Raw genomic sequence first — 12,465 nt, forward strand, 5'->3', positions numbered from 1 at the left:
TTTCAAATAGTCTTCAGTCAATCAAAGATTAATTCTATAAGAGGAAGGCCGTTAACAAACGGAACAATTGGAAATCAATTATTATATTCCTGATTTGGTACAGAAATTTCCCGAAGTGTGTATAAATAACTTTTTTTATAACTGGATGAACTTCTTTGTGTATAACGATTGTGTTTAGTATCGTTATAAACATATAATTGTTTGAAAAAAGTAAACGGCATAAAAAAAGTCGACAGGAAGTAGCACCTTACTTTATCATAATTAAACAACTAATTAAACCTACAGACACAAGTTCTTAATCAATTTAAGTGAACGGATATTCAGATATCTGATTTTTAATGTTTAGGCTTACTTAAATGCAATGCTTAGTATAAGTAAGTCAAAACATTTCTAACAAATGAAAGTAGGTTAAAATGGATTAGCTATCACTTCATGCCTTTAGCTTTTTATTACGATGATCTTCCTCAAATAAACTTTCATATCTGACTGATTCGCTCGTACACAAAAAGGTTTGACATTGTTCAATCTTGACTCAGTTATATTGTAAAAATCAGATCAGATATCATAGGAATAAGAACGAAAGACACATGCTATATATGGCTTATATTCATTAGAAGCGCCCTTGTACAACTTATTTTAAGGAAAAGTAAAATACGGGTAAAACAAATACAGCAAATAACAATCCCATAAGTTTTGCCAAAACAGGATAGGCTTAATAAGCCTTTATATTAGTATGTATGTAGGACTCGGAGGTGCGATGGGGACGCGGAAGTGCGATGGTCACGCTGAAGTGCGATGGTTCACGCCGAAGTGCGATGGTTTATATAGATATAGAACTCGGAGATGCGATGGGACGCTGAAGTGCGATGGTCCACGCTGAAGTGCGATGGTCATGTTGGAACATTATATGTTATTATAATAAGAAGCATGATAAATAAAATTTAGAAAGCAAAAATGCATAAATGCATTAATTAAAACAATAATTAAAATTTTCGTAGATAATTGTAAATGCTAAAATATAGCTATTCCTAAAATAATACAAAAGTTTGCGTTAATGTAACTTATATATTCGCGCGTTTTAAAACAAGTTACCATGACGGTATGGAACTGCAGGAAGGAAAAGAAGATTTTGTTGACGAAGGCTTTGTTATAACAAACGAACGTAAAAAAAAGGTTACAAACGATCCAAGTCCGGAACAGTTTTGGGCAGTGCAGGATGAGGTTTTTTCAATATGCAAGGCAAAATATACCAACAAATCATGGGGAGCAAAAAGAATAAAGGATGCACTAGGTCTTCAGATGGGAGAAACTAGTATAAGAAAATATGTGTCAAATTTTTTATACGACAAAGACTTGGACAGTATATTTTACAGGAGCACGACTGTTACTGAATTCCACAGAAAGGTCTTGTCAAAGGGTTAACTTTTGGAAGAAATACAAAAAAATCACAAAACTGATCATAGAAAAAGTGATACGGTGTACGAAACTCTGAGGAAGTCTTTTTTCCCAGTAGTTCGGGAAAACATTCGTTTACTATTTAAGCTGAACATTAAATGCCAACAGTGTCTTTCGGCAGTTGATTTACCTAAAACTCAAAGAACAAGAAGGCCAATTCCAGCAACCTATCCCAACAGTAGATGGCAAATGGACCTCAAGAAGATGCCTCCGTCACATGGTTACAACTACATATGCAATATTGTAGATTGCTACAGCAGATTTGCATTTGGTGGGTGCATTAAGCACAAAACAGCAAAAGAAGTGGCTACAGTGATTTTACGCTTTATATACATTTTTGGACCACCTAGAATTTTACAAACTGACAATGGAAAGGAGTTTAATAATGAAGACTTAACAGAAGTTATGGCAGAATTTAAAACAAGAAAAATTAACGGAAGGCCTTACCATCCCCAATCACAAGGTAATGTTCTGCATTTATTATTAATTTTTAAGAGGCATTCATAATGTTTGCTGAATAAATAGTGATAGATGGGTAATTTTGAAATAAGAAGATTAATTTAAGTCATTTTAAATAGATAAATTAGTTTAAAATAGTTTAATATAAACTCAAAATAATATTTATATATCACTTGATATCAAATACATTCATTTACCAATAACATTATTGTCTTTTTATATTAAAAAAGTTATTTGTGGTAAATGAACATGAGACAAAACAAAGTCACACAAATTTATAAATTAAAATAGATTTCAAATAAGATAATGTTTTTGATGCGGTTATCAATTATTACTAACACATTAAGATATAAGTATGCTTTTATTTAAAGGTCGAGTTGAAAGGTTTAACAGAACAGTTGTCGCCTACTTCAGACTGACAGCTTTTGTTGATAGTCGGGACTGGCCCAGTATGTTAGACGAATTTTACTATAAGTACAACAGCAGAGTTAATAAATCTACCAAACCTTTGACACCATATCAGAGATTTTATAAAAAACCAAATTTCTGTGTTGCGTTAGAAGATCAGGTAAAATATTAATATTATATATTTTTTAAGATTATTTTATGTTTTAAGCATTTTTATATGAATTTTATACAACATTTCATATATATGTTTTGAGAATTTTAGACCTCATTAGATATATAATAACTTCATGCAGAAAAAGAGTGGTTTTTACATGTACAGTGGCCAATATTTCATGCAAGTTAATAACAGTATTATTTTCGAAAAATATTTTTAATTGAAAATGCTTTAACATTTTTTATTTAAACAATTTTCACTTTCAATACGTTGACGTACGTGTATTATATATTGGTATAAAAACGTCCAGTAGCAAGTATTTTATACATATTTATAAGTGTACTAATAAGGAATAATATATAACATCCAAAAGGCTTAAGCATTTTTATGTTTTAAAATTTGAACAATTTACCCTATGAGTTCGCTGAAGTTGTATAAATTAAATAAAAAAGTCCAGTTGCAAATATTTCATACATGTTTAAAACCATATAACTTAATAATTATCCTATAAATCTTTCAATATTAGGTACCAATATGCAATTTGACATCAGAAGAAAAGGCATTTTTGAATAGTGCACACCTGGATGTAGAAGATAATGTTGAAACGGAAGAATTAACAGTAGAAAATACAGAAGTCAATGAAAATATTCAGGTATTATTGTATTTTTGATTTATTTGGTAAACAACTGCTGAACAGCATGAATTTAATGGTGAAGTAAAAGGTGTAGTTAACAAGAAAAAAATCACAGGATACAGTAAACGAGGAACATAGTTTTAGTTTTAACAGTTTAAAACAAACGGTATGTTTTTTAATAACTGCTTTCAATTGAATATTTTTCTTTTATATAAAAAAGAAAATGTGGTACATGTATGACTTCTTATGAGACTTTCCACAAGAGACCAAATGGCACAACAATTGTAAACATCTTTTAATGATAGGTTACCGTAAGTTCTTTAACAATGAGCAAAGCCCATACCGTATAGTTAGCTTTAAAAGTCTCAGAAAAAACAAATGTAAAACTTTTTAAACGAGAAAACTAGCTGCCTAAAAGGGGCGAAAGATACGAAAGGAGCAGTTAAACTCATAAATCGAAAATAAACTGACAACGCCATACATGGCTAAAATTAAAACAAACAAAAATAATAGTACACATGCAACAACATAAAAAACTGAAGACTAAGCAACACGAATTCTAGCAAAAACTAGGAATGATCCCATGTGCTCCGGAAGAGTAAGCAGATACTGCTCCACATGTGGCACCAGTCGTGTTGGGACATGCACATTCTTACAGCATGTGGCGGGGTTAAACATGTAAGAGAGATCCCAACCATACCTCTAACATCGGACAGTCACGGTGTAACAGTATGTAACTGTTTTTAAGGAGAAATACATGTATATAACTCTTGTACGTACTCAAGATTGTTTATTACAAAACGGTGCAAACAAGCTAATTATCTTAGTTTTTTATACTGTTTGTTCATTAGTTTTAATTATAAAGTTTGTTTTTAAAAAGAAAAAGAAAAAGAAAATGTTTCTTAAGAAAGAATATTTATGCAAATATGGCCATTTTGGTCTAGTGGTAATTACATGTGTATATATGAATACAGCGTTTAAAATTATGACTATTTATACAAATGATTTACTACAGGAACAAGTTAATGACAGCAGCACTACACTACAATCTGCGCATACAGATCGGGTATCTATTGTACATGTACCAGAGTGTGAAACATGGACGATTTATCTATTGCGCCAGTACAAGAGAGACAATTGTCAAATCAGGAGTATATGGAAAATATGTGGAGACAGAAACTAGAAAAGATTGTAAGATTTTTTTCATATTTTATATATCTTTTTAGTTTTAGTTTATCTATTTAAAGTGCCTAACAATTACCAATTTTAATTTAGATTTAAAACGTTAATTAGTATTGTTTAATTTAACATATTTTACAACTTGAACTTATTTTTATATCCAATAAATTCATTTTTTTCCCACTAAGTATAATTTATATACCTATTTTTATGTAGGCCCCTGTAGAAAGAAGAAGTAACATTTACAATGAAACACCTTTAACTGACACTACAAACTCACACATAGTTCGCAACACTGATATGATGCATAGAACACCTTTAACTGACACTACAAACTCACAGATGGTTCGCAACACTGATATGACGCATGGAACACCTTTGACTGACACTTCAAACTCACAGATAGTTTGCAACACTGATATGACGCATGGAACACCTTTGGCTGACACTTCAAACTCACAGATAGTTTGCAACACTGATATGACGCATGGAACACCTTTGACTCACATTACAAACTCACAGATGGTTCGCAACACTGATATGATGCATGGAACACCTTTAACTAACATTACAAACTCACAGATGGTTCGCAACACTGATATGATGCTTGGAACACCTTTGGCTGACATTACAAACTCACAGATACTTCGCAACACTGATATGATGCAGGTACTTGAATACCTATTTTTTACTTGCACATCTTTGTAACAGTATCTAAATGGGAAAAATTTTCTTAAAATTTGAATTAAATAAATGTGGCTTTATTTATAGACATCGTTTTAAAGTTCAAACTTTTTTTTTTTAATTCAACATTACACTTAGTAAAATACGAAACAGTGAAATTTATAGTGCAATAATATATGTATTAGTAATTAATTTTTAATATTTTTCAGAATGACGTAAGCCCGTATTACCGGGAAATATATGCTAAAAGATTTTTAGCCAATACAATACAGACCAATTCGAACAAACGGAGATATTCTGATTCCAATATTTACACTGAGGTAATTTTATAAAATAAAGTATTATTTTAAGTCTGTTAAATAAGGCAGACACATATTAAGATGAGTCACATAGTGTACTATACATACAGTGTAGCTATTCAGTTGAAGCATACATAATACTGTTTACACACAAAATGCAATCATTACATAAATTATAAACGAACAGATTAGAATGAATTATGTATATAGATGTAGGAAGATGTGGTGTGAGTGTCAATGATACAACTCTACATCCAAATAACAATTTATAAAAGTAAACCATTATAGGTCAATGTACGGCCTTCAAAACGGAGCCTTGGCTCACACCGAATATGGATAGACTTGAGCCATTTATTTGTTTAATATGTTCATTTTTTTATTTTTTTAAATATTATTTCAAATATAGTATAATAAATTAAATACAAATGTACATTTTTAATAGCAATTAATAAGTACAAAATAGATTGCACATATGTTGTTAAAATGTTAAGCAAAACATTATTTGTTTTAAAAGTAATAAATTGCAAGTTATTTTAAAAATGAACTGAAACTAATACATGTACCGTTACTATTTTTAACAGAACAGAGAAGCATGGGATAGGGATTTGTATCCTGTTGAGTTGTTTCCTAGGAAGTCCCAAGTTATGGAAATGCAAACATTTAATCCAAATATTAATGACACAATAGATTTTCGACCAAATTCAGCACTTAGCGCAGGAACAAATGTATTTCTGTCAGGGTATTGGAGGAAGGGGATAGTAATGGACATTCAGATGGATGATTCTAAAGGGAGAGTGTACACAGTGAAAGACCTTGAGAACAATAAAATCCACTGTTTATCAAAATACTTAATTCGTCCTAATTTGCTGTATTAAATATTCATTCATTGCATATTGTATGAATCTATGCATTTAAATTGAAATTGTTTTATTTTTTTCTACCTACGGATAGCCACATTGCTAAAATCTTTATTTTATTGAAGAAGTTCATAAATATAAGAAGATGTGGTATGAGTGCGAATGACAAAACTGTCCATCCAAGCTGCAATTTGTAAAAGTAAACCATTTCAAGTTATAATATGGCCTTCAACACAGAGCCTAGGTTCACACAAAACAGCAATAACTAGTGTTAAACCATTTAAACGGAAAAACCTAAAGTTGTGTATTTATATAAAAATATATTTAGCTTTTTAATCATTGTTACAGGCATACTTCAGCGTATAATTTATCTTCAAAATGTGACTATCGCACTTAAGAGTTAACCACCATTGCACTTCAGCGTAACAACCATCGCACTTCAGCGTAGCTATGAACAAGTTAACGTCACAATGTGACCATCGCACTTCGGCGTGTTAACCATCGCACTTCAGCGTGGACCATTGCACTTCAGCGTAACCACCATCGCACTTCAGCGTATCTATTAACAAGTTAACGTCACAATGTGACCATCGCACTTCGGCGTGTTAACCATCGCACTTCGGCGTGGACCATTGCACTTCGGCGTGACCATCGCGGTTCGGAGTACCATCGCACCTCCGAGTCCTACATGTTTATTCATTGTTTAATGTATAACTGATATTGCAACAACGGTTTGTGCAGAAATTGAACATATCATGGTACCATGTTTGTTTTCAAATGTAGGAAATAGATCCTGTAACTGTCAGATGCCACGATTGCAATGCCAATCCCAAGTTTGGTTCTGTACCATTCTGACTTTCAAAAAGTAAGACCATTTCACGGACAAAAAATTCAATCATATAGTTACACAATTTAGTTACTTGCATACCTTTTCGTTCATTTCTTCTATTCTTGCCAGTTTTTGTTTTGTCTGAATAAAAAACATACAAAATCGAAACAGTTCGACATTTATTAAGTTTTCGACGAATTCAAACAAATTAATTTTAGGATGTAATTGTAATCATAATTTGGCACTCATTAACTTAAAAATAAAAAAAAATAAAAAAAAATGTTGAACGTCTAAGTCATTATCAGTTGAATAGCTATGTTGACTTAAAGGTTTTCCAAAACCTAAATAACCCAAAGTCTTGGGAAAATTGCCCAAAGAAAGTTTTTTTCAGTACTTTTAATATGGTTAATACAATTCAATTGATATTTTGTCAGTTACTTAGTACTTTATGTGGCTTTTTAACTTTGTTTTATTCGGGCGTCTTGTGCAGAAATACAAAATTTAAATCCTTGTATTTATGATGAATTTATTAACTCATTTGTGTTATTTACATGTACATATCACCAACATATTAAACTGACTGCAAGCATACGTTCTGAAGTAATAAACTGCAAAATATGAATTTAGAAATGTACCAAAAAACTGAACTTGATTGAAATGTGTATTGTTCAATTAACCCAGATGGTATTATTATTATGAACGTTAAAGAATTGAATTTATTTACTTAGTTTCAGCTTGTATTCGGTCCAGTGTATCGTCATAGATATTAGATAAAATGCATGCAATACGAAGTGTTAAACATACTTTATTTCGATTGAACAATCATCAAAGGTGTTGATTAGTGGTGATCATGAACATGTCTTTTAACTATTAAACACACATGTGTGTTGTCAACGTTATAATTATTTTTAAAATTGATAAGGTTACATTAAAACACATTCGTTTTGATTTTTTGTTTTAGGTTGTCAGCATTCTTCAAAATTAATAATTTTTGAACTTAAGAGTCATCGGGGTCAATTTCCTGTTATTACATCGACGGGACTATGTTTTTTTTCCCGGCGTAAACGATAAATGGAATTGACCAAGTTCGACACATCAGAAATGCATTGTTCATACTGACAATTACTAGTACCGAGAACTATTACGATTTATCCAAGTACAGCGAGGTTTAATTGCATTTCCAAAAAATAAATTCAATAATACATAAGTATACTGTTACACGTATCATGACGAAATATCTGGCATCAACTTATTATCGGTGTACAACCTTTTGATTATACAAAATTATTCTTTTCCATATTGCGACAAATGAACGGTTAAATCCATAAATGGAGAAGCTGACTTATACATGTTATCTTGGTAGTTAAGTACGATTTCGGAGATTTTTTTGTTTTTGTTTACCGTCGCTATTTTATATTTCTAATTGTTTCATCATTCAAATGTCGCCTCTAGTGGATGTAGCTCCCAGATTAATTCCCATGGATGAAATAAACTATCAATGAATATAGAAAACAACCGTTTAGACGATATGATTTCTGTGCTTTGAACGGGTAAGCAAATTATTCTCCACAAGTTATACCTGTTGTGTTGTTCATGTAATAACATACTCGACGATAGTTCTCATCAGTTCGAGAAAAGAAAATTACGACTTTGTTTAAAGGGATGATTTCAGATGCACCCTGTAAAATGCTAATAGTTATTATAATGCACTCCTCTACTAAAGATATTACAACATGTAGAATAAATAGCCTACAAACGTGTGACTTTACATGTACATATTTTCCTTTTAATTTAACCATTTAAGTCTTTAAAAATGTGCAATCACCTTTGTTTCTTCAGTTTCTGCGACATGTTTTTCCCTGCAATCAATTAATCAAGCAATCATTACCGGTACAAATGGATGGTGAATATTAGAAGGTCAGTCTATGTGACAAAGCTGTGATATTTCAATAAAACAAGAACGTGTCCACAGTACACGGATGCCCCACTCGCACCTTCATTTTCTATGTTCAGTGGACCTTGAAATTTGGATAAAAATCTGATTTTGCATTAAAATTGGAATGCTTACATAAAAGGAAACATGTGTAGTAAGTTTGAAATTGATTGGACTTCATCAAAAAGTATCTTGACCAAACACTTAAACCTGAAGCTGGAGATACGGACGGACGTACGAACGAACGGACGGACGCACAGACAAGAAAAAATAATGACCCTCTAACTATCGTGGGTGGCGCATACGCATGCAGATGGTTCCTAAACACCTTGTTTCACATGAAAGTTATATGGATGCTTGTGTTACTCAATCAATTTCGTTGGGGTGTCTTTGCAACTTGTGTAGCCTTTGTTTGTTTTGCCTTTAAATTTGTTGTCAATTTTATTGTCCAACTTATCATCTTATCCTCTTTTTAGTAAATCGCTATGAGTATTTTTCTATTATGGCGTCAATAAATATTTGCAGCATATCAATTTGATGACCATTATTTTATTCCATCATTGAAATTAAGACAATGCTAGAATAACATATATTACATGACAAACCATTAAAACAATTTACTGTTTTTATTTGGTGTCCGCTGTCCTCATCTCTTGACTACTTCAACATGTTCAAAACAATTTAGTTTTTTAGGTAACATTTTTATGTTTGATACATGTACTTATTTTCTGACATCGGTTGTCTGACGTCATTTCATGTTATTGATTTTTTGTAGTTTTCTCTGCAAAGTGCTTGTCTTTTGGCGTTCTTCTTCTTTTGCCATGCAGTTTTCTGTTTATTTTTGTTTGTTTGTCTAAAGGATGTACTTAGGTGAGGTTAGGTGAAAATTAATAAATTAGGAAGTTAAAATTGATACTATAAGCTGGTAGAGCATCAATTAAGGATACAAATTAGCTAAAAATATTGAAATGTCATGGACCTCCTTTTAGAAATATTTGAGATTTCAAATATGGCGGGAAAAGGCTGACTCGGACTTTTACCTTATATTTGCATTGTTATTATTAGGTCTCCAAACAAAAGAAAGAAAATTAAGAATCTTCTTAAATTTTGGTAAATGACCCTTAATGAACTATTAAGTCTTATATAAAAAAAAAATGGCTGTTATGGGGCAAAATATTTTACATTGTATTGTATGGAAAAACACCAAGGAGTCCGAACATTTGACACAAATTCCAAAACCTCACCTAAGTTCATCCTTAAGATATAACTTTTGGTATGCTAACTATGAAACTACATAATTCTATAGCATTAGCTAGTTCATTCACCTTTTGGCTTCTACATGTTTTAGTACACCCTTCTGTTCTGATAGGTTTGTTGAGTTTAGCTTCAAATCATAGTTTGTATCATACAGAAAAACTGCAAGCAATACATACATTGTAAATAACATGAATATTAATTTTTTTGTAGGATGAAATTGAGAATGGAAATTGGTAATGTGTCAAAAAGACAACAAGTAAGGACAAACAGCAGGACAACGATATATAATCACGAAGTTCAGTTGTAATTATTACTCGTGTTTATAGAAAATCCTGAATACACAATTTGGTTGTGCGACTTACAGAGGGGGAACGTGCATATAAGGTAATAGTGATCAGGTATTCTTATTGGTGATACAAAGTATGTAGAAAACAAAAGGACCTTGAGTTGTGTAATTGTTTATCTACATCATTGTCCTACATGTAGATCATGTATATGTACAGTTAAATTCTGCGAGCAGTACATCCAGTGAGCAATATAAGACGCGGATCGATAACGGTCTCCGAATTTGGATATTTTCTCTGAACTTATGGGTTTTCTGTGGAAAAAAGACAAATGTATGAAGTACAAAACACCACATGTATACGTCATATCACAACTATGTCCTACTTTTGATGGTCTGGAAGAGTTGCGGCTCAATGAAATCGGTCTTTTCCTTTCGTAGTTTAGTAATACAATGCATTAGAAATTGAGTTCATACGTGAACTTAGTCCTTCTAATGGAGATCCAAAATAAATAATTAGATAAAGGTAACAGTAGTAAACCGCTGTTCAAAACTCATTAATCGATTAAAAAAAATCCGGGTTACAAACTAAAACTGAGGGAAACGCATCAAATATAAGAGGAGAACAATGACACAACATTAAAAAGTAACACACACAGAAACGAACAAAGCATTAGGCAAAACCAGACGAGATCAACAAACACGACGTAAAAACTAGATACATGAATTTGGGATAGAAAAGTAACGTTACACGTCTTATAATAATGTGAATTCAGACTCAAATATAAGAGGAAACAAACAACACAAAAGAAACACAAAGTTAAAATATAACACACACAGAAACAAACTATAATATAACAATGGCCATATTCTTGACTTGGTACTGGACATTTTGTAAAGAAAAAGATGGTGGGTTGAACCTGGTTTTGTGACATGCCAAATCTCCCGCTTCAATTGTAATGTTAAATATAACATTAAAATGCCAACACAGCATTACAGGACTACAATACAAACAAATACGAGAACACATTGGACAAAGAAACACACGAATAACATCTAAATAAAGCACCAAGTTTAAAATCAAATACGCCAGAAGTGCGCCTCATTCACGCAAGACTTACTAGTGACTCCAAGAAACAAATGTTCGAAAGCCAAAATAAGTACAAAGATGAACAGCAATGAGGACCAAAAGTTGAAAAAAGTTGTGCCAAATACGGCTAGGGTTTTTCGCGTGGGATAAGAACATCCTTATTATTTAGAATAATTTATACTTTTGCAAACAGTAGATTTTATAAAATGACTATTTAAAAGATATACATGATAGAACTGAAGTATTAACTAAATACAGAAAAACAAACCGGATACATTACATAAACCAACAAAAAAAACACACACCCGAATTAGTCAAGGCCTCAACGCAAACAGTGACGTCACATTTGAAATTGTAAAACTATTTTTCAAAAATAAGATATAATTAGGATTGATTTAAGATTAAATTTGTACAAAATACTGATATTAAATTTAATGACAATGAAAATTGCAATACTTATTAATATTAAACTGCGGTAGCAATTAGACAATTAACTATATTCTATGTCCGGTTGATTCTGAATCAAACTGCAAACGTACTACATCGTACAAATTACGTCGAACAAAATCAAATGTAATAAATTAAGGCTGTGATTAATTTTCTTTATCATAACACATGAATTTAACAGAAAAGACACCAAGATATTTGACAAAATCCGATGAGAATTACAAAATTAATATAACATAAAAACTAAATACATGAATTTGAGATAGAAAAGTACCGTAACACGTCTTATAGCAATGCGAATTCACATTCAGCAAAACAGTCACAATCGGGAATAAGTCACGTTCAGTAATTAAAAGATTAGACGACGTAATGACAAACCACAATCTACCATGTGGTTAAAATGTCCTAGGCTAGTTTGGTCAAAGACTCATGGTATGGATCAACCAATTCGTGATGGTGTCCGTAAAATTTACGGAGTGTCAATATTAATCTGTCCT

General features: G+C 31.7%; 1 protein-coding gene across 2 annotated transcripts; it reads left to right on the top strand.

The window, feature by feature from the left end:
• Positions 1 to 2,373: 2,373 nt before the first annotated feature.
• On the top strand, positions 2,374 to 6,194 carry LOC143057267 (uncharacterized). 2 transcript variants are annotated; one of them, XM_076230545.1, is made up of 6 exons: positions 2,374 to 2,482; positions 3,003 to 3,128; positions 4,126 to 4,301; positions 4,506 to 4,958; positions 5,183 to 5,293; positions 5,854 to 6,194. In XM_076230545.1, exons 3-6 carry the CDS (start codon positions 4,209 to 4,211, stop codon positions 6,145 to 6,147), a joined length of 951 nt encoding a protein of 316 aa, XP_076086660.1. In that variant the 5' UTR covers positions 2,374 to 2,482; positions 3,003 to 3,128; positions 4,126 to 4,208; the 3' UTR covers positions 6,148 to 6,194. The 2 variants fall into 2 exon arrangements, with proteins under 2 accessions (XP_076086660.1, XP_076086661.1); XM_076230546.1 differs by lacking the exon at positions 2,374 to 2,482 and having other exon boundaries at positions 3,001 to 3,128.
• Positions 6,195 to 12,465: the final 6,271 nt, after the last annotated feature.

The sequence above is a fragment of the Mytilus galloprovincialis genome, chromosome 13 (genome assembly GCF_965363235.1).
Source record: "Mytilus galloprovincialis chromosome 13, xbMytGall1.hap1.1, whole genome shotgun sequence".
In the NCBI taxonomy this organism is placed as follows: Eukaryota; Metazoa; Mollusca; class Bivalvia; order Mytilida; family Mytilidae; genus Mytilus; species Mytilus galloprovincialis.